Source organism: Daldinia childiae, assembly GCF_008694065.1.
Source record: "Daldinia childiae strain JS-1345 chromosome Unknown Scaffold9, whole genome shotgun sequence".
Taxonomy (NCBI): Eukaryota; Fungi; Ascomycota; class Sordariomycetes; order Xylariales; family Hypoxylaceae; genus Daldinia; species Daldinia childiae.
Window position 1 is genome coordinate 407967 of NW_022984650.1, and position 22531 is coordinate 430497.

A 22531-nucleotide genomic window follows, 5' to 3' on the forward strand; every position below is an offset into this window, starting at 1 on the left:
ATTTTTAATCACACCTTCGTTTTACATCCCCCTTATTCGCGCTGCCGATTAACCTGTGTCGCGTCAAGGTTAGTTTGCTCCTTTTCTGTGAACTACACCCTAAAGATTTTTTAATACCCAGCACTTGTGTTAACTATTACGGACTTGTCAGAGACAGATGGAGTTCCATACTCCCAAACCATACTCTCGGCATGCGGGCGGGGGAGGTGCTCATATGTCTCGATCATCTAGGAGCAAAGGCCATGTGGCGTCCTTGTCTTGTTCTTCGATTGACGACCTTACTCCTATGCCTCTAAGTCTCACTCCTCAACAAAATGAAACAGGTGATGATACTCTGGCTATCGCTCCTGAGAATGCAGTTGAACCAACCCATAGCAAGATCCAAGGGTTCTCTAGTTGGAACTTTCTTCCTCGCCGAGTCAGGTACGTCCTCAGTTATACCAACCAATATGACCAATCGATTAATACTACTGTATCTTCCAAAGGCCTTTTTCCTTTCGCAAGGTCGTCATCTTCTGCCTAGCATCTGCCCTCGTAGGTAGTGCTTGGTTGTCTACCTGGGAGCCGGAGAAGTCAATCAATCTAGAAACCCCAGTCATTGACGCCTACGTACCCCCTATGCCGCATCCACCCGCTGGATATACTATACAAGCAGATACCAGCCATCCAATCCAGTGGCTCCGTAAGAATACCATCCTAGATTTACAAGATCTACCGACCCAGCAGGTACAAGCATTGATCGAGACACGTCCAAAAGCTGCGTTCATATCTCTTGTGAGAAACGAGGAGGTCGAAGAAATGGTCGCCAGTATCCTCCAGGTGGAAGCTCGATTCAATAGCCGGGAAACCCACGGATACGATTGGGTCTTCTTCAATAATGAGGAGTTCACTGAAGAGTTTAAAGCAATTGTGTCTGGGGCTACCGATTCCCAATGCTATTTCGAACGCATCCCTCAAGAGCACTGGAGAATCCCGTCTTGGATCGATATTAACCGATTTGATATCGGTCGTCAATTCATGGGTGGTATTGGTGTCGGCAAGGCGTGGTTACAAAGTTACCACCATATGTGTCGTTGGAACGCTGGTATATTTGCCTCAGAGAAGCGTCTTGCCAATTATGACTGGTTTTGGCGAGTCGAGCCTGCTGTAAGTTAGCCTCCTTTCCAAATTGTTTATGAAAGCCATTGTTTTTTGCCCCTGTCGGTGATGCCCCTTTAGATATCCACAGCTGACGAAGGTACTATAGGTACAGTTCTCCTGTGATATCAATTACGACGTGTTCCGATTTATGCAAGACAACAACATGGCGTATGGATTTAATATGGCCATTCTCGACGATGCCCGATCTTTCCCTTCTCTATGGGAGCGAACCAAAGAATTCATCGACCATAACGAGGAATTGGTAGATGAAGATGCGGATTTCAACTGGTTGCTATACACAGCTGAAGATCATGATGATGTGATTCGTCCACACACAGGCGCCAAGGAGGGTCTAGGTGATGGGGAATACAATAATTGCCAGTTTTACTCCAATTTTGAGATTGGTTCTCTGAAGTTCTTCCGCAGCAAAGAGCATATGGCATATTTCGACCATTTGGACAAAGCTGGCGGGTTTTATTATGAACGATTTGGTGATGCTCCTGTTCATACGCTCAGCGTTAGCATGTTCTTGCCTAAGAGTCGAATCTGGTACTTTCGTGATATCGGCTATGCGCATGGTCTCTGTGAGCAATGCCCTCCCCATGAACATCCGTTAGCATCTAGATTGCAACGAAAGGCATTGCTGCCACAAGAGGTAGAACAAGAAGTATCCAAGCCAATCAAAGATGATACACGAACAATGATGGAGGGTCCATTCGAAAGCTTCGGCAGCAAGCATCGGCGATGGACTACAATGGCACAAGATGTCGAACGTCAAAAGGGAATACCTAGCCTCGCGTGTGGATGCACCGTGAATGCTATCGACAGCAACAATGCAAAACTCGTACCTTATGAGTCGAAGCAGCGAAAGCCTTCGGACCCATGCATTCGTAAGTTTCTAGGGGGTAAATGGCTCGTCAAGAAGGACAAGGTATCTGATTTCAATAGTGACACAGGAATTATTAGGAGCAGTGATAGTGTTGAGTACGTTCTGGATGGTCGAGATGGTAACCCCTTTCAGTAGAGGCACGTTCCGCAGAGCTGTACTCAACACGTTCATTATCCTAGGTCCATTTTGGGCGGCTCTTTGGGCGGGTAGCAGACTTAGAGCTTCGTCTAATATGGGTAACCCTCATGAATTGGACCTTGTCGCTCCGCTCAACTTGGAGTAGGCCGAAAGGCGAAGTGAATCTCCAAGATCTAGGGTTATAGTGTGACCCCTATTTGCATGAAGCCGATCGATACACAAACGCCAAACTTCCTGCCATATTCTTAACCCCTGAAGCTCACATTTAAGTGTTAAGATCTGAAAAAGCTCCGGAGCTATTTCTTCGCCCAGCCAAGCCACCGTTATATTTGCGTTGCATTGCGTTGCGTTGTGATCTCATTGGTCATATCCGAGTCATTCTTGCACTGCTGAGAATATCATTCGATTCATGGAAGGCTGTCGAGCCTAGTCGAAGGCTTACACACTACTGCTTTTCTTACAGCATTTCCTTCTTTGTACTAACAAGGTTCACCAAGGAGTACCCAGTCCTCATTTGGGTTTTCAATGAGCTGCTTTTTTATCGCACAGTTCTGTGGCAGGGACAAGGGCTTCAAACTTTGAAAGCCAATTCACCTGATTTCTGGTCCTATATTGACGTTAACTAACCCTTCTTGCGGAAAGTTTGCCCCAACGTCAGAGTCATATTCAGCCCATTGCGTTGTGTTATTAAAACTTGCTCATTATGGCAAGTCAGATACCTACCTAGGTAGTTAGGTAATAAATGACTCTTAAATCAGACCACAACTTTGAGTTATGATTTTATACCTAAGGCTATTGTAGTTGTGAAACGTCGGTGCAATGGCAGTGGCATGTTATATTAGCCCGTTTCATTTTGAGGAAGCAGATATAGCAGAAGAAGTTGTGTGTGTGCCTTGAAATTTTCTAAAAAGGGGGTTTGAATTTCCTTTTCATAATAACTCTAAATTACCTACCTAGGAGGTACTCAGTAAGTAAATGACTCTGCAACTAATTTAACTCTTCTTCTCACAGCAAGTTTGCTAACAATTTCACGAGTTTCGTCCATCATGCTTGGAGGACCAGACACAACAACTGCGAAATCACTATGCTGGCTCTCTAGAATAGACTGGAGATTTAAACGCTGGCCCACTGAAATCTCTGCATTGAAATTGTGTATTAAAGGCTTCATCGAGTCGACTAGTGTTTGGGTACGGGAGCCCCAGTACAGATATATGTTGCCAAGGTGCGCGCGCATATAAGGAAGAACAGACGTTACACCAACACCGCCTGCGATGCACACTAGGGTTGGATAATCCGAGAGGTCCTCGTGAGTGCCATAGATACCCTCAATTAAAACTGGAAGCTGACTTTTGTAACGTAGAGCTTTAGTCCCACCGTCTAGGATACGCAGATAGAATACCATCCCCGTCTCGACAGTGTGATCAAAACCCTCGACTGCCATCTTCGTTGATTTTTCAGGATTAATCTCAATATCCTTGGCTGACGAGCTAATCTTTTTATTAGAGTGCATATCACTCTGAATAATAACTGAGCTTGCGATACTAAAGGGGTGGTTTTCCCAGAAGCGCCAGTTTAAAAAGTAGAGATAAACATGGCCTGTCCCGACAACGCCCTTGACGTCAATCCTGATATAATCATTGTCAATAACAGTAATATTTGCAGTACAAACTCCGTTGCGAAGCGTGCGTAGCAAGCGAATCAGCCTGTCGAACCCCCAAGCCGCAAATACGATATACAGCCAAGTTTCGTAACCCCACTGGTGTTGATATCGGAAGATGATGTGGTACCACGAGCCTAAGAATATAAGGATTGAGGCCGCAATATGGATTCCGAGGAATAGCTCATAGCTGCGCTGACGCAATAGGGGAATAGAAAGGGGTAGGACAAGTGAAGCCGCGATTGTCGCGATGCAACCCCACCACCAATATGGCAAAACCTGATCAGTCGCAAGTCTATCCTCCTGGATCCAGTCGCGAAGAAATATAAGAGAGTGTAAGATGGCTTCGAGAACGGCGATACGTGCTACCCACCGATGAAGGAGGACAAAGGTTGAATGCTGCCAGTTGGTCAACCATAGAAGTATGTTATTTCGCGACGAATAGAGGACCAAAAGCGCGAAGTTGGCGAATGAGAGGACGCCCAGCCGATTCGCCAAATCACCCATTATTTCATCTGGTCCGTCGTTCCACCAATAGCGGAAGCCAGCTGGATGGGTGCCATATTTGAATGCGGATAGAAATATGTTAAGAAGGATCAGATACCCTATAAAAAGTGCCTGACCTCGCGTTGGCGGGTCACCAATAACAGCGGCAACAGGTGAGTCACGCCAAGGTCGAAGAAGCGAAGGATAGATAAAGCAGCCGTTAAGCGCGCTCGCCCATCGTTTCGAGAAGGGAAGAAAGCGCAATAACGAAAAACCGATGGGGATTACGACACCAGATAAAAGGATAACTAGACCGAAGCATTCATGTTGGATCTCCACGTTTTGGTTAACATCTATAGAGACATATTGAGAATTGTAAAGCGTCTCATTGACGATACTTGTCTCGTTTAATATCTGTCCGCTTGAGCAAGTGATGTCCGGCTGCGATGGGATTAACGCGAGCGCCGCACTGTACGAGAGGGACGGCGGTGGATCTGATTGTGAGTTCCCAACCACATATGACTGCCACCACTTTTCGATCTTCCAGACAAGCTCGTCGTCGCACTTTTGATAGACACACCATGCTACCGACGTAAGGAACGGCTCGGACTCGGCGTGGCAGGTCGGCGACGGCATCGCGCTCACGTTTAGAGATAAAACTGTTCCGTCTCCGCTGCTGCCCATGTTTATTTCATCCATATCAGAGTTATTAAATGAGGCTTCGTCGGTACATACTAACGGATTAGACCCAAAGGAATACTGACAAGCGTATGCGCAGATAGGGATATACATCTCAATGCCATAGCCGATCAAGCCATATCCAGGACGACCAGCATCACGGCCGGCACTCGCTAGAGATGCCAGCAGCGACATTAACACCGGAAATAGATGCATTATAGATACCCTTAGCAAAGCAATGCTGAGTGGATAGGTTTTGATATTTATTGTGCTACCCCTGGGATTCAACAGAAGATAACCCCTCCCTAAAAAGCATTTGTACAACATGGTTTGATGCGGGCCAAGGTCATGTTTATAATGGCTTGCAAGACATCTCACCGTTGGCTCACTGTACGAGGCTTTTGGTGCGACTTGTGGGTGACATGCAGCCAGACCGCAGTGCTGGTCTGTTATAGGCTCGAAACTACCGCAAACCTTCTCGACAGGGGTTGCGATTCATCCAGGATGAATATCATAGTTAAGCCGATTATAAATCCAAGTTATGCTATTTGTTCTATGTCATTTTAAACCCGATTATTTCTTTGAAGGTGAATTGAACATATTTAATTAAAGGTGGATTGATGCTGAATATCCTGGAAGTTTAAGTTGTCGCAATGGAGACCCAGGCTCTATTCGGTACCAACACTCCAGCAAAAAGCTTCGCTGTTAGGATTCTGCTATAACGTATGGCATATCCTTATATGATCTACCTCGAAATATGGGCTACGTGGTAAATAGCAAGCGGTATATGATTTCATATGGAATAAGTCCTACCAAGCTCTTAGTACCAACAGGTTCTCCCTGATAGAAACTACGTAAAGAAACCCATACTTAGAATGATACATAGGTAATTAACTGCTATATATAATGTACAGCAGCGTAAGACTAGATTTGAATAAAGTTGCGAGGAGGTAACTATCAGGTTGTGACCGGGAAGAAGTCTTTTTATTAAGATTACGTCGATGTCTTATTCTGTCCCGCTTCTAGATTCTCGCATAGTATTCTTGTTTATATATCATGATAGGCTGCAGATATCAGAGATATACCCCTTGATAGATGTCATACGTAGAGTGACAGTTAAAATCAACAGCAAAGCTGTTATGTGGTAGCGTAGTAATATAAAACTATTAACTAACGCTTGACTTTCTATCTTCTTACGAAGGCGCTACGCCCCCTTATGTATTTACGTTATGTAAATCTATATCTATCTTTTACGCCATTAATATCTAATATACCGTATTTAAACTCTCATATTTCCTGCTGTGAAACTAGGCGAAAAGGGAGTCAGTCTCCTGGTTCAATAATAAGACGCCACATTCTTACGGCGCTTCGCTATTTTACGAACCAGAGCGTATTCTTTAAGCCCTGAAAAACGCTTTGTTATCCACCTGACCCTGCAGTGTTTTTGCTTGTAAGCTTGGGTGGTTGCTAAGCGATGAAATAACATATGCACCTCTTAGTACCTTGGATGGAGTACCTGATTTATTTGATTACATTAAAGAGTCCATTAGTAAAGTTAAACTCGAACACGCGATACAATCGGACCTGTCGATCGGCGTCTGGGCCCACATAACCGGGTGTCTCCGCACCGACCGCGCCTCGTCCTCCGTTACATAGTGGGGCTGAATTTTACATTTTCTTTAACACGATGCGATCACCCGCAGGCAACCTTTAGGATGCAATCATCCTTTGAAATCTTAGTCCACTCTGCAGTCCTCACCTATATATTGCGCTATCGTGGACGGATTCTATAATTTTATAAATTAAGCCCTCATAAAAGCTAAAATAGCAAGGTCTGGTTTCGTAGTCTGCTGATGATAAGTCATTCTTAATATCATTTATCCGGCTACGTAGGGCAACCTTCTCTATCATCCCGACAAAGGCGTCAGAAATAAGCTTTTCAGATTCAGTGGTAACATTGTATATTCCTGTAGATACGTCTTCGGATGGATCCTGGAGATCTGGTACGTTTTTGAGACTTGTGTCGACTTCGAAACGATCGCCACCAAAGGTAAGATAACCAGAATCCCAAGAGAACACAGGGTTCCAAGAAAATACAGCACGAGTGCCTTTCTCCAATTGCGCTAGGAATATTTTAATATCAGCTGCAAGTCCAGCTAAAGATCCAATTCCGCTGTCCTCGGGTCTTAATTTTACGTCATCCAGTAGTATCACTCGACTCGGCTTGTTGGGTAAATCTAGAATTGGAGAATGACACTTCCATGTAGTGACAGGAGACCCTGCTTTTGAGTGATAATTGTAGAACGACCCTGTGTCTGGAAAACTGTCGGCGGGTATTGAGAAAGAATCACCTGCGGATGATTCGGATGGCGTCGTTCCCCTTGAACAAATTGTGGGATTTTTTTCGCTAGGGATAAGAAGGATATCCAGTAATAGAAGAAACCCCCCAGCCTGAATCCAGCGCTTCCGTTTCTTGGCTCAGGTTTACTCGATAATTGGGCTTATCGGGTAGGATGGTAGTATCCCAAGTGTGTTTCAAAAGCTTTCTGTCTTCTAGACGGTTATGGTAAATAGTACTAGCAACAGCTAGAGGTAGCTATAATAAAAATACGCTTCAGATTAGTTTTTGTGGTATATATAGAGGGCAACTCCATTAGAATATAAAATTATTAATCTAACATACTCTAATAGGCGACTTAGAAGGCTTGGAGTTAGCATTGATTATCAACTCATTGAGTGAATGATCTTCCGATTCGACAAGTCCTAGAAAAGGCCCCTGTACCGGCATTTCAATCGTCACGGAAGCCTGTTCGTTGGACAGTTTTTATCCGCGGAAATCCTAAATCGTGTATCTTGGGCGGAGAAATTTTACACACGGAGCGAGAATAAGTGCGCAATTGATGGGGAAGAACGGAATGTAGTAGGGTAAGAGTGAATGGTAGATGATAGACAGTAAACTAGCATAGCAATAAGACTAGCTCCTCCAAGTTTTATAATCTGGCTTGTATAGGTAAGTACCTACCTACTACCTACCTACCTTCCAACATTCTTCCAACATTCTCATGGAAGATGGGGGCTGCGAAAGCAATGGCGATGCTTTGGCCTCTCGGGCCAACACATCGCTACTGACGTGCTTAGAAGGCCAAAATATTTCCAATGAATGCATTAAGATTCACGTATTATAGGATAACACCTAAACGAGCCATTAATCTACTTTTGAGAGTGAGTATAAGCCATTAATTTATTGGTTGAAGGCCGAAAGCTATCGCGGGTCGCAGCTTGGCCGCAGACTTCAGACTAGGTAGGATATTGATTAAATTGGCGGTACGGACGCTTTATGCAACTTCGATGATACCTATCCAAGATTGAAAAAGTTTTAAATAGTTTAGAGACAGTGATCAGGGTTACCAGATGGATTTCCCCACCATGTTGGGAATGGATGAGCCGTTCCACTGGCACCAAAGACTGCGAAAGACAGAATGAAAATCACCAGCTGTGATCCTCCATCCAATGCCGCCCCGATAAGATAATTATACTTGTTGTAGATCCTCGGTAATCGACGTCTTAGCCAGAGTTGCGAAAAGATACCAACCGCTATGGAAGACCAAATCCACGACGTATTTCCATAGTAGTTAATGCCACTATAGGCGACAATCAGGGCCGTGTTAATAGGCCATTCCTTTAAACGAGGAATTAACTTAATCAAGCCCCAATGGAAAACTGGTATGGCAAGGCCAATAACGATACCAAGGGGGACAATGAGATAGCGTCCTGCCACTCCGTACATTTGCTTCGCCAGGGCCCACGTTACTGCTTGTGAATTGAGACTTTGTACAATAGATCCGCTCCAAATGTTGTTACCTTGAGGATCAAGAAGGATTTCCCGTTGGCTGTTAACGATGATAGTCATAACGGCGTAGTTCAGACCTGCTCCAAGGAGAGTACCGTAGATCTGGGTAGCGAACATGACACGATGAGGCACCTTCGTGTATTGGCCAACCTTGAGCCAGTTTGCCAGGTTTACGGCAAGGAGGATGACTTGATGCGACCACGATGCGAAAAATAGGTTGGCCAACGGTAGGTTTGGATGCACAGCGCCAGCGACCATTTTAGAGATCTGGTTGGTTGCCACTCCGCTTCCGTATAACCCATAGAGGATACAGGAGAAGGGCGCAATGAAGGACCCCAGAAGAAGAGATATAATGTATCCCCATACAGGAAGTGTGGTCTCGCCTATAATATTCACAGCTAACCCGGCGAAAAAGCAGAGAGCGAAAAGCACGAGATACCACCATTGCGGTACTTCCTTATATCTCAGCATCGCTTGGTAATGCGGATCGGGTTGAGTTCTGTTACGTGCCTGTTTCCACGCGAGAACCATGTCTTTACCGAAGAATATGATAACATGGGTTATCAATGCCCCTATGGCGATATTCTGGGTAAAATACCCCCAAACGGTGCTTGATGTTAGATATGGCAGACCGACCTCGTTCAACTTGTTTTCATCGATTACACCTCGCTCGTTCAAAATCGAGGTTGGATGAAATACAGAACCATTTGCTGAAAAGAGAGCTGTCGACATAAAAGGAAAACTCTTGGCGTTCCATGTATTACTGTAGTACAATCCAAGCAAAGCAGAATATAAGATGACATAGCCGATCCAAGAATTTAGCTGCTGCTTGATCGGCAGCGACAGGTATTGACTTTGGATATACTGCCAGTCTAGAGAGAAATTCAGAAGCCCAAGCCCCTCGTTGGAAGATGCTCCTCCAAAGATGGTGGAGAAGATAGTACGGGTCCTTTTTGGCGCGCCCAACGATGCTAGGCAGAATATAGAGATACCACTAAACCATGGTACAATATACGCTGGGAATATTTCCCAGACGGCAGCGAATGCAAGAGCCCAGCCAAATTTGATAAGACGGCCCCGGTTGGCCACCCGATCAAAATGGAGATTCTGGAAAAGCACTACCTGTGGCAGCGTCAACCAATACACCATCTCTGCGGGATAGACGATAAGTGGTCGTAAAAGACCAGCTACTACGAATCCACAAAGTGAAATGGAGAAAGTAGCGAGGACTGCGGTGGAAGCAGAGACGGACCGATCATAAAACAATCGTTCTATGGCATAAACCTCCACACCAGACAGTCCATTGTTGCCAGAAGAGGCGATGAGCGATGATACCACGTGCTCTTTGATCCCGAATGGTTGTCCAGAATTGACGAATCTGAGTATCTTCTGCACCCACTTTGCCTTGAACCGTTCTGGGCGTGGAGTTGAGAGAGCCCATGCTTCTCCGAAAATAAACACCAACACTGACGAGTATGAGCGCAAAGAAGGTAGGAGGAAATACTACTAGGGGGGACGTACACTGTATGAATACGGCTGAAACTTGTACTTGAAACGGCTTGAATATATAAAGCATAGTAATAACACTGTTTTTTATTAGCTCATCATACATTGAAATATTTTGGTCTAAGAGAAAGTTTAGTCTTTAGGTACCTTGAAAGGGCCGTGAATACGGATCCCAAGATTATGGAGCGGAATGTCAACGCGGGGTCGCCATCATCGCGAACTGATATTAGGAATTTCGATACATCGAACCCTAATCATGTTAACCATGAGAACTAGAAAATGGGACTATATGCATTACCATTTCGAATAACAGGATGTCCCTTTACATATTCGGCATCATTATCACGATGAGAATCTTCAGCGCTGTCTTTACTTGCTTCGTGCTGTAAGGTTACGGTTGATTTGTCGCCGTTGGGTGCGACGAGTGCTTCGGTCACCGTCGCTTTCTTGTGTACTTTAGCCGTGCTAGGGACATCTTCGAGGTCCGACGTTGTTTCGATGGGGCCCGACATTTTTCAGAAAGCCTAGGTCAAATTAAATGGCGAGCTGAAAAGCTTCGCCTATTGACACCTCGATGCATGCGCATTAAGATAGAGCATAGTATAACAGAGAGAGAAGACGAAAAAGCTTGATCCGTTATATCTTATTACTCTTTGTCTTGCGTACGTTTAACAGCGGCAAATGACATTTACTTGATGGTGTGATGCTGAATCAGAATGGCGCCCAATAACATCCCTACCGGAATTCACGTATCACCTGCCTGTTGGGGAAAATTCCTTAGATAGGAGGTTTCGCAAGTGGACCAGAAACACACGGGCGGGTTGGGGTAGTTTTTAATATTCATACTTTGGTTCATACTTTGGCTAAGGGTTTGGCTAATATGGCATCAATATCCCGAGTGATGTCGTGACCGAATTGTACGTTCTAGATAAAGCTGTATATATCAGGGGTCCCTTAACCCGATTGTTTGTAAAGACTATCTCTATGTATCTTCCACAAGAGATAAGACAATACCGATTGATTCGCCAGTTCGTAACGTTAAAGAATAGCGTCACTTAGAACAAGCAAACCCGTATTCCGGGCTATAAACGGCGTGGGTTTCCCCGGTGGTTCGCTCCGTAGGCTATTGCCAAGACGGATAATCCGAAAGTACGCGAGGAAAACGGACCGGTAGCGCTATCTTGGAGAATTCTTTTTCGCAATGCACCATATCCGATACTGAATAGTCCCAAGTAAGGGGTTCAATCACCTCAACAATGCTAGGGATTATGAAAACACCGGGCGGGTATGAATCAAAGCCCAACATTAAAGCCGTGTACTAACGCGTCATAACTTTGCGCGGTGGCTCGCTCGGCCGTACTATTATTCGTATAACGCCTCAATGATTACCTCCTGGCGGATGAGGGGTCGAATAGTGCGTGGTAAGCATCTAAGAGTACAAGATTATAACGAGCACTAGAAATATAAGCGTGATAGATTATAATTCGCTACTGCGATTTGTTATACATACTTCTAGGTAGGTATTACCTGCCTAGGTACCTCTTGTCTAGGTCTTCTTGATAATTCTGGGCCAGTACCACAACGTGTAATATGGCTTCCTTAGATATAAATGCTAACAGGATACCGTTTCACAGGCTCATTAGAGCCTATAAAACCTTCTCTGTGGTCTCATCTGCTACTCAACGACGGTTCAAAGTGCTACGATTGTCACATATGTGGTACCTAGTACAGCATAGTGAAGTCGTACATAGCTTATGAACAACGCTACGTATATTCTACGCACTTCCTAGAGCAAGATTGGTGTTTCTATGGTGATTTCCTTGGAGTAGAATATGAATGGGCTTAGTTTGTAGCTGTAGAAAATCCACGACAGCTACAGTAATAACTTCCAACATTAGCATTAAGCAAAACTCCTCACTCTGTAATGGATAGGTACCTATTCATAGTCAATCAGTAACTGGATGATGGCTCGGTCCCGCTCGTTCTCCCACAAAAGCCCCAATCTTCGGAAGGGTAAATCATGACCCCTCATGTCGATACCCGAAGCTAGCAACGCACCGACGACGCGCGTTTGCCGCTTTCTTACTGCTTTTATCAATAGCTTTCTGCCAACGGAAGCCCAAGGCTCATCTCTAGCACCACGGCTTAAAAGTAGCTGGGCGATATTCTCATGTCCCCTTTCTATTGCTAAAGATAACGGGCTGTTGGGGTACTCCTGGACATTGATATTGGCTCCCTTATGTAGTAGTAGTTGTAGAATATTTTCATATCCTTGGATAACTGCACAAAGGAGCGGACTTATGAAGGATTTACGACCTTCAACGTTGGCTCCTTTCTCAAGTAGCGTTCGGACAAGTCTCGCGTTTCCCTTTATAACCGCGTTTTGTAGTGGACTTGCGTAACCTTCATTACCTTCTACATTGGCACCACTTTGGAGCAGTAGCTCGGTGATCGTTTTGTTTCCTTTTAGAACTGCGTCTTGCAATGGGCTTTGGTACTCTTTGTTGCCATCAATATCAGCACCCTTATTAACGAACAGCTGGATGAGTTTCATATCTTCTTGGGCGACGGCTTCTTGTAGTAGGCTTCTATCTCGATCAGTGCCTTCGATTTTTAACCCCCTCCAGAGTAATGATTGAATGAAGTATTTATATCCTCCTTTGACTCCAGATATAAATTTCTTTTTCTCGGGGCCATAATTTGCTAAGAACCTCGTCGCAAATTCATCCTTCGACTCTAGTGCGAGTTGGATTAACTCAAAATCGGAATCAAGTGTTTCCGGTGATAACCCTTCCTTTTCTTTCTGTGTATACACCTCCTCAACTGATAAACTCGATGGTACAGTCTTTGCAACCTGCTCGAGCAATTCCCAGAATACCTCATTACTTTGGGTTGCAAGCGCAGCAAATATCGGGGTACCATATTCGCTCTGTTCAATATCGAAACAGGACTGCCGAATATCTTGAGTTCGAATGAGGTGTGACAAGTTACGACTCGCTAATATGTACAAAAGACTCACATCCGACGCATACCAGCGGACGCTGGCCCATTCATGCGAAGTTTTAGAACCCTCGACCACGTTATTGTAATTAACCCATGTTCTAAATGGGAATCCTGATATAAATTCCGACTGTGAGAATCCACACTTATTAGCCTCGTCGGCATGATACAGGATATTCCCGATTGCATAGCTAATAAATGGAAACTTTGTAACGGTATCGCAACAGCGGTCGAAATATAACTGACTGAAGATTGATTCGTTAACTTCCATCTTATTGCTCTGACTCAATTCATGATTTACTGAATTCCACTTTTGTGGGATACGTGTTGCGAAAAACCAGCTGCTGAAATATTTTAAAGGGTTGATGGTCAAGTCCCACATTGGAATATCTTCATCTGAGCCGAGCGAAAATATGTCGCGTAGATAGGCAAAGCAGCACTGCTTTAACTCTTCGTGGCCATAGCCATGAAGATTTGACCCAAGCTCAGGCCAAACCTTTTGTAACCCTTTTTCCTTGAGGAGGAAATCGCGAACAGATTCGTGAATAAATTGAACAGTTGTTGAGGACCCCGAAACTTCAGCCAACCCTTTCGAATTATCAACAATATAATTTTCCATATCTTCGGCCGAAACAATATTTTCGGAGTGGAACATGACTAAATCCTCTGGTTCAACGCCCGACATGATGGCAAAATATAGCTCCTCGAGTCGTAGTGGACGTGCTGCGAAAAGTATCCATTGGATGCAGACACGAAGCCCATCCTCGTTGTCATTATCGCGTGTCAACATGTCCTGGAATAGGTCGTGGAGGTCGCTTGGGATTTGCTCTAGTCGCCTTTTAAGAGTATGTTTGCGGCCGCGGTCATATTCCTTATTTAAGATATTCACAACGAGAACTACCCACATGAAAACTCCGGAAGCCTTTTCCTGGACCTCGGTACGGATTTGATTTGCGAAAATATCTCCTCCAATGCGTAGCTCAAATTTCACGTATTGGGCTATATCTTGATTATGCTCTTGTCGGCCTTCGATTACTAGAGTAAGTCCCTTTGTAACCGTTATATGAGGATAATGCCTACTTGCGAAGCAGATATGCAAGTGTGTCCCAGATGAAGCCATTTGCTGGCTAATATTGTGTAGGAAGTACAGCATATCCCGGATCTGTCGTTCCTCACATTCATCCAATGCGTCAATGAAGCAAATTATGGAGGCTTCACTCATAGCGAGAATTAAATCTTCAAATAGAGACCTTAGTAACTCAACGTTCCATGAGCGCTCTGGGTCAACGGAGTCTAAGACACGTTGAAGATCTGGTTTTAATTCGAGTATTTGTATAATAAGGGATCGGTAAAGGCCATCCGTAGACTTCTCTAATTCCTCTCCTCTTGCATTAAAGAAGAAAGAGATGACAATCTTCCCCTGATCACTTAGCAGTTGGTACACATGGGATATCGTAAACTTCATCAAGGTTGACTTTCCTGCACCGGGCTTGCCTTTGATCCAGAGGAAGCCACCATGGTCATCAAACTTGCTCGTATCAAGCCAGTCCATGTATTGTGAAGTCTCCAAAAACCATTTACACGTTTTTACATGCGCTCCTTTAATGGTCCTCTGGCGCTCGCCAACTCAAATAAACTTGAGCGATTTAATCACCTTAAACCGGTGTTCGATAGTCTCTTCTTTCACCCGGTCCTGGATAGGAGGATGTGAATGTAATTGGATATTATTACCGTGAAATCGTAGTACTAATATTGAGATTAGTTTATGATGATATTCCATCTAATAATTGAGCAATACTATTAAAGTCTCGGCCATTATGAAAGCTCCCGTTCACGTTCTGGACACCTTCTCCGGAATGTTGAGTAAATTCTCGGTTTCCTCTTTCGGGTCGTTCCGTAGGTTCAAAAGAACTATTAGGCATTTTGTGATCTTCCCCATTGTTTATCCTTGAATTTCCAGTTTACAATTCAATGTGTCATGATGTGCGCGAGCCGTATACTATATTCCCCCACTTGTTTGGCCGGTATTACGTTGGAAAAAGCAAGGCTGTGCTGCTTACGATTTTATCGCCAGCCTGGATGAGTAGCGACTTCGCCCCAGGAGGCTGTATTGTATCTTATGGTTGAGATTCTGGCGAATGAGGAGTAATGCCGCTGGGCTGAACTTAAGTAATTCATATCAATGCACATATGGTTACATTGCAGAGTACCTTTGAAGTGTCGAATGGTGATGCCCCCTCCACCCTCCTCCGTTAGCATCCTTGTTTTGGGGTTTCATGACAGCCAACCTGCAGTAAGAAAAAAGCAGGCTGGCGGCTACCAGCAATGCCTCTTAGGCTTGATGAATTATATAATGAAAGCAAACCGCTCCCCCAAATATAACGATCTATTAGACAATCATAGAAGCCTTTACTCTTTATTGCAAAATTGGACAATTTTCGATCTTTTACTACATGAGCGACTGAGCAATGAAGGACTTACGACCTGAAGATTATCGTGTCATATGGATTGCACCATTAGAAATCGAGGCAAAAGCCGCTTTGAGTATGCTAGATCATTGGCATGACGGTAAATTTCGAATGGCTCCCGGCGACGATTACGTATTCCAAGCCGGTGATATGTGCGGACATAATGTTGTAATTGCAACTTTTCCGACTGGTCAGGAATATGGGACGGGATCAGCCGCTGCCCTCGCCAGTCAGGCAAAGAAGTTTTTCCCTAACCTCTGGTTTGGTCTCCTAGTAGGGGTAGTAAGTATAAAACTTCTATTATTCTCTTGTTGGACTTTTCCATGCATATATCCCTTTAGCTACTGAAGCAATTTACTAACATGATCGTTGGTAGGCAGCTGGTATTCCTGATCTTAAAAAGAACCCACAACAAGACATTAGATTAGGTGATGTTCTTGTCAGCATCCCAGATATGGACCGCCCGGGAGCTGTGGCATACGACCTAGGTAGAGACAAAGGAGATGATTTCCTTGAACTTCTACGACAGGGTCATATTCTTTCTCAGACTGCGCCAGTTGTGAGGGCAGCTATTGGCAGCATCAAACTTCGTTCACCGAATGAAGCCAAGTTATTTCTTCCGTTTTACGAAAATATGGAGAACAAAGAGAATTTTATTGATCCTGGGCAAGATCGCGACAATTTCTATGAAGTAGGACCTAACGGTATCGAGTATATAGTAGAAAGACCAAAGCGACCTGCTGCACAGCGCACTAGAGTGTGGTATGGTCCAATAGGGGCAGGCGAGAAACTCATGAGGGATGCCTCGAAGAGAGATATGTTGAGAGATAAATATGGCATTATTGGCCTAGAGATGGAAGCAGCAGGTGTTATGAATCGAATTGATGTCGGCATCATCAGGAGCACATGCGACTACGCAGATAAACACAAGAACAAGGACTGGCAGCCATATGCTGCGGCTATGGCAGCGGCATACGCCAAAGCAATCCTGGATCAACTCTCACCAGGACACGGTAAGTAAGTTATACATAATCTTTAAAATCATCTGATTACTTCGTTACTAACCCCAATAGGCCCACCTAATGCCTTTACGAGTAATGAAGACGTATCGGAGAGGAAAGCAGTAATCTTTAGGGGTCAGGGCAACCAGAATGTAGGCTCTGGAAGTATTTCAATTGGTGGAGGGCAGTACTTTTCTTGATTATTTGAGATAGGGGAATTGTATATTACCTAACCTAAGGGATGAAGATTTTGGAATAGTAACATCAAGAACGATATAGTGATGCCTATCTCTTGATAGCATGTGTGGTATTCATAGCTTTTTCCTAGACTACTATATAGATGAGATGCTACTTCTAGACCTTCATAGAATATTAGTCAGAGATCAGTAGCTAAGGCTTCAGGTTCTCAAGCTAGGAGACACGCGGCGCAATTGCAGTATTATTATTAATCGTTGTCGAGAACAATATCATAGAAACAAAAGATGTTGACGTCGTTCCTAAATCATCAAGGTCTTAGTGTCCGGGGCGAATACACTCCGGTCACTATATCTCGGCGTCATGGAGCTCCGATTACATCACACTTCATCAGCAAACTATAAAACTATAAAATAAATAAACCTACATTCTATTAGAAACCACAAGATTTCAATAACTTAGGTTTCTATCAAGTAGCAATCTTCTCAATATGTCTATCACAGTCGGAATCGCCGGGATAACCGGCAAATTTGCCCGCGAGCTCACGGCAGCACTTAACGAATACCCTGATATCAAGATTAAGGGGTACTGTCGTGATCTTTCCAAAGTTCCAGAGTCATTATATGCCAAGGTCTCGCTTTCAAAAGGGGATGCCTTCGACACGTCTGCTATCCGTTCCTTCGTCGCCGGATGCGATGTGGTTGTGTGCTGCTATCTCGGCGACGACAAATTGATGGTGGACGGGCAGAAAGCGCTCATCGACGCGTGCGCTGCCGAGGGCGTCCCGCGTTATGTAGCTTCAGATTGGTCATTGGATTATACTAAGCTTAAGCTAGGAGAACTCTTCCCGAAGGATCCAATGATCCACGTCAAGGCGTATCTAGATGCGCAAGACAAGGTCAAGGGCGTACATATCTTGGTTGGCATGTTCATGGAGGTCTTCTTTAACCCGGTATTCGGTACCTTTGATGCTGATTCTGCAACTTTCAAGTATTGGGGCACGGGTAACGAGATATGGGAAGCAACTACCTACCAGAATGCGGCAGAGTATACCGCAGCGGTTTGCGCAGACAAGGATGCTGTCGGAGTTAAAAAATGTAAGTCATCAGAGAATAAACTTATCGGAGTAACAGCTAATAAGTTTTCTCCTCATAGTTGTCGGCGGGCAGGCAACAGTCCTCCAGATCGCTGAATCGTTCGAGAAAGCCTATGCGGTGAAGCCTAAGCTCGAGAACCACGGTTCAGTAGATGACTTGTTCAAGCATATGCATGGCCTACGAGAGAAGGACCCTCAAAACATCTTCTCTTATATGTTTTTGTGAGTATTTAAAACTTCTTACCACGTATTTGAAATTAAAGCTAATGTAATATAGATTTTTTCAGTACTATGCGATTAACGGACAAGCGAATCTGGGTCCCGAGTATGACAATGGTCAATATCCCCAAGTCAAGCCCGTAAACTGGGAGGACTACCTCAAATCAGTTTCGAAGGACCAATTGTTGAGTGCTCACTCAAATGTTGGAAGCAGTATTTGAAGATAGGGTGAGACGAGTCCATAATTAACTAGGACACATATCCATCCCTAATATATGTTGAAAGCAATGAAAGCTGTCATCTTTTTCGTGATATATTTATGATCTGTTTCGTATCTCGTTCCTAGCTCTCTGAGTATAATGGGGTTGTTCTTACTATCAGTAAAATATATAACTATTGGTAGATGTTATACATAGAGTGAATTTCAGGATAGATAGAATTGAACTACTGGCGCCTGTCTTTTTACCTCTTACGAGGGTGCCACGCACATCTCATATCATTAACCCTAACCCTAACCCCTGAATCTACCCTTAACCCACTTAGATCCTGATGAAGGCACTCGTATCATGGTAATTATATTTCTTCCCTATATGAGAACTTAAATTTGGGTTTAAACGATCAAGGCAAATGATAGACAGAAGAAAACACTAGTAAATTATACAGTATAAATGCTTCATATACCTACGACCTGCTTAGCTAGCCACTAATTTGCATATATAAGAGGAAGCCTGACTTGTATACACAACATTATTGATATTAACAGCAATCTCAACCAATTTTTTTTCTAACAAACAGGAACTATACTATTACAAGCCCACACTTCTATATTACATGAAAAAAGGTCTCTGCCTACGGGCGAGTCTTGAACTGGCTTTCCGTTTCGAGCCATGCCCCAAAGTCCTTAAGATCAGGGTTCATCTTCCTCAGGGACGCAATATCGGCTCCATAGCCAACGTTGCGGAACCATCTGAACATATACCCAAGTTCCTTCGACATCCAGTTAATTATGGTGGCAATAAAATGATACGTGGTAGGCATATCATCGCCCGTCTTCTGCTTGAAAATCGTAGTGAACTGATCATACGTCAGCTCGTCCCCGGCCAGACTCAATTTCTTGCCCTTCCACTGCTCCGGGTTCCTGAGCGCTTCGGCGGCGAAGAAGCCGATGTCGCTTGTCGCGACCAACTGAAGCTTCTGGTCCTTCTTAAGGGTAATCTTCCAGCTCGTGGAGAAGACTTTACCGAGGAAGCCTGGAACTAGATTCTCGAAGAAGGCAACAGGTCGGATGATTGTCCAGTCCATCTCACCGCCCTTAGTCTTCTCCAAAAGATATTTTTCGATGTTGTGCTTGCTGATGAAGTGCGGAATGTCGGTTGGATCATTATCTGACTTAGCACCACCGCGATCGACCGATGAATACACCATATGCTTGACGCCGTTCTTGAGCGACGCATCGATTAAAGCCTTGCCTTGAACTTCTTCCCTTCGAAAGCTTGCACCGCCGCCAATAGCTGCCTATAGAAGTAGGTATTAGTATGTTAACACATTTCCAGATTCCAATTTCTCAGCAACTTACCTGTACACTATAGACTCCCCATATCGGTGTCTTGGTTACCTCCCTAGCTTTGCTGAAGATGTTTTCGGGTGTGTCCATATCACCTGTCACCAATTTGATCTTGGGGGATTTCTGTGCCAGCCGTTGAGCAGATGCTGATTGAGCATCTCGAGTAAGAGCAAGGATCTCAAAGTCGGCATTGGCTTTTAGTAACGCGCTCACAACAGCACCGCCTTGCTTGCCTGTGGCTCCAGTAATGAGAACTGCTCGTGACATGATGGTTAAGTAATGTTGAGTAAAAGTAGGTAATTAAGTTAAATAAGTAGGTATTGTAGAATACGAATGATGAGGATTTAGAATAAGGTATCTGAAAAACATATTGGGCGGTGTTTTATCTTTAAACAATAACAACCTAAACTCGACGTCAATATGATTCTAAGCTTGAGTAATTCATGGAAGAATGAAGCAATGATTGTTGATCTCGGGGCTCTACGGCGCCGGCCGAGACCCCACGACCGGAGCCCACAGTGACCGATTAAAGACACACCAGGGTATTCCGTGCTAGTTCGACTTTAGCGTTACTGTGTTCCACCAATCCCCCAAGCTAAACACATAGACCATTGAATATCTCGGGGTTGGCTGGGGCCGATTGTCTTTGTCATCATTGCCAATTACCCCTGTTGACAAGTTTTCCTAATTATTTATAATCTAAGCGCTGACAAAAAGACGTCGAAGTTTCCGCATATTCCTATAACTAGTTCTACTCATTTCTAAGGACACATTAGGAATCATATTGCTGATGAGTTCTCGCCAGCCTAAGAATTATAGCACAGCGTGATCGCCACTTAGTCCAGTACCCGCCGTTTTGTCTCCACTAACCTATTAAGTTGTACAGTCTAGCCCCTTACGAACTAAAACCAGGTTTCTACAGTATGGACCATAATCCTCCGTCAATGCCCTGCATCATAAAATCATCAATGTCTTTCATATCACTGAGGCCGAGCCCAGTATCACCTATGCCGGTATTAAAGTACCCAGGATCATAAGCCATATCGGAATTGGCATTTGAAACGCCAGCGTTATAGGTTGATGCTTTGACATCGTCGAAAGCATAAGGACCCAAGTTCCAGTTAATATCTGGTTGCTCCGCAGGCTGGATTTGAGTTATCAAAGCCGAGTTATTTGATTCTGCTTGTATGCCGAGAGTGTTTCGCAAGTGGCCTTGATAAACCGGCTGCGGTCGAACGGGGGTATGAATGTGTGACTGCGGAGGTGACGGGGAAGCCGGTGGGGTTTGGGTTCCAAGCACATCGTGAACGATTTCGGTACTTCCCTCATCACAGCTACCGTTGTTGTTAATGCAGACTGTTTTCTTTTGTTGATACCATCTCTTGAGCTTCTTAAATGCGTCTATAAATGGTCGCGACTGAGGGAAATGCCCATGTAGGGTTAAGGTAGTGAGCCTTTGAATCATCGCTTCAAGAAGATTTAAAGGAGATGGCGGATTATAATTGTCAGAACCTCTTGTTTGGGAACGTGATAAATCTTCAGCAAAGTGTCCCAGCTTCAATAAGCCAACTATCACGCATAGATTCCACACAAGAAATACGTTCGGAAGAGAACGTATAAGGTCATCTTCCAATGATAGATAGACATTTAAGGCATTAGCACCTACTATTAGGCTATGGCAGAGTGCGTCGGTATGTGTTGCGGTAAATGTTGGTGGCGGCCGGTTTGGGTCCTCATTGTCCTTGATCTTAAGCCAAGTACGCATTTTACGGCCATAATCTCTAACCGCAACTTGGTGAATGTAGAGATCAGCAACCGAAGTTGCGTGATTTTTAAGACCTTTTGAATGCCAAATATTAGTAAAATCTAAATAGTAGTTCTAGTGAAACCGCACTTACGAGGGTCTACATCTCCTGAGGGTAATAATTTCCAGTCAGCTAATCTCTGTCGGAAAATTCCCAGTAAATGTTGCGTTCTGAAGTCGTCGAATGATTCGTCTGTGCATGAATACGACGCATTTAACGTCTTTGAGGCATCATCGAAAATCTCCTGGAGAGCTACGAGACTGCATAACCATTGGTCGTCACTCCGCGTATCATTTCCTCGTGTTAGAGCCTCTATGCAAGCTTGGTGCGAGGACGAAAGTATAAGGGGCTGATGTCGACGTAGAAGCGTTGCCGAACTATGAAATGCGGTATTAGTTAACTTCTAGGCAATTGATGTAAGATAAGTACCGACCACGATGCACCAAAATACACGGTTAGTAAAGTTCTATATATGTCTCTATCTTGGTCACTGGTTCTATTCTTATCCAGCTTAAGTGCACCGCCTAAGTTAAGATCGTGAGACATGACCACAGCGCTGTAAACATGCTGAGGGAGTGCGAATGCCTTGATGTGCGGGGGCTGTATGTAGTACTGTGAGAAGAGGACTAGAGACTGTAATAAGTCAAGAGATTTTGCGCCTTGAATGAAAACATCCTGAGCTAAGATGCTGTTGAGTTGTCCCAGAAGAGGATTCACAAGAGACGGTCTGAACGATGTGCTAGCTATCGTTATGATAGTTAGGAATAATGTAGGTTTCGTCGCTCGGATAGTGTCTACATTTTCCTCGGCTGAGAAGCAGATAGAAGGCATCAGTGGCC

General features: G+C 44.3%; 7 protein-coding genes across 8 annotated transcripts; 3 read left to right on the forward strand and 4 right to left on the reverse strand.

Moving 5' to 3' along the window:
* Nucleotides 1–286: 286 nt before the first annotated feature.
* GL218_07354 (Glycolipid 2-alpha-mannosyltransferase 2) lies at nt 287–2164 on the forward strand (the record flags this gene model as incomplete). The annotated part of the gene is made up of 3 exons (XM_033584104.1): nt 287–423; nt 486–1146; nt 1247–2164. 3 exons carry the CDS (start codon nt 287–289, stop codon nt 2162–2164), a joined length of 1716 nt encoding a protein of 571 aa, XP_033432713.1.
* Nucleotides 2165–3131: 967 nt separating this feature from the next.
* GL218_07355 (Ferric reductase transmembrane component 4) lies at nt 3132–5183 on the reverse strand (the record flags this gene model as incomplete). The annotated part of the gene is made up of 1 exon (XM_033584105.1): nt 3132–5183. The coding sequence occupies one exon, from the start codon at nt 5181–5183 to the stop codon at nt 3132–3134; it is 2052 nt and encodes a 683-aa protein (XP_033432712.1).
* Nucleotides 5184–8373: 3190 nt separating this feature from the next.
* Nucleotides 8374–10856, reverse strand: GL218_07356 (the record flags this gene model as incomplete). 2 transcript variants are annotated; one of them, XM_033584106.1, is made up of 4 exons in its annotated part: nt 8374–10304; nt 10360–10424; nt 10492–10594; nt 10643–10856. In XM_033584106.1, the coding sequence occupies 4 exons, from the start codon at nt 10854–10856 to the stop codon at nt 8374–8376; spliced, it is 2313 nt and encodes a 770-aa protein (XP_033432716.1). The 2 variants fall into 2 exon arrangements, with proteins under 2 accessions (XP_033432716.1, XP_033432715.1); XM_033584107.1 differs by lacking the exons at nt 10360–10424; nt 10492–10594; nt 10643–10856 and having other exon boundaries at nt 8374–9369.
* A 1424-nt stretch (nt 10857–12280) lies between these two features.
* Nucleotides 12281–14566, reverse strand: GL218_07357 (Ankyrin repeat domain-containing protein 17; the record flags this gene model as incomplete). Its single annotated transcript, XM_033584108.1, has 1 exon — nt 12281–14566. The coding sequence occupies one exon, from the start codon at nt 14564–14566 to the stop codon at nt 12281–12283; it is 2286 nt and encodes a 761-aa protein (XP_033432714.1).
* A 1246-nt stretch (nt 14567–15812) lies between these two features.
* GL218_07358 (putative nacht and wd domain protein) lies at nt 15813–16895 on the forward strand (the record flags this gene model as incomplete). The annotated part of the gene is made up of 3 exons (XM_033584109.1): nt 15813–16094; nt 16189–16829; nt 16886–16895. The coding sequence occupies 3 exons, from the start codon at nt 15813–15815 to the stop codon at nt 16893–16895; spliced, it is 933 nt and encodes a 310-aa protein (XP_033432711.1).
* Nucleotides 16896–17498: 603 nt separating this feature from the next.
* GL218_07359 (uncharacterized protein) lies at nt 17499–18544 on the forward strand (the record flags this gene model as incomplete). The annotated part of the gene is made up of 3 exons (XM_033584110.1): nt 17499–18105; nt 18164–18326; nt 18382–18544. The coding sequence occupies 3 exons, from the start codon at nt 17499–17501 to the stop codon at nt 18542–18544; spliced, it is 933 nt and encodes a 310-aa protein (XP_033432710.1).
* Nucleotides 18545–19172: 628 nt separating this feature from the next.
* GL218_07360 (NmrA-like family domain-containing protein 1) lies at nt 19173–20154 on the reverse strand (the record flags this gene model as incomplete). Its single annotated transcript, XM_033584111.1, has 2 exons — nt 19173–19838; nt 19900–20154. The coding sequence occupies 2 exons, from the start codon at nt 20152–20154 to the stop codon at nt 19173–19175; spliced, it is 921 nt and encodes a 306-aa protein (XP_033432492.1).
* Nucleotides 20155–22531: the final 2377 nt, after the last annotated feature.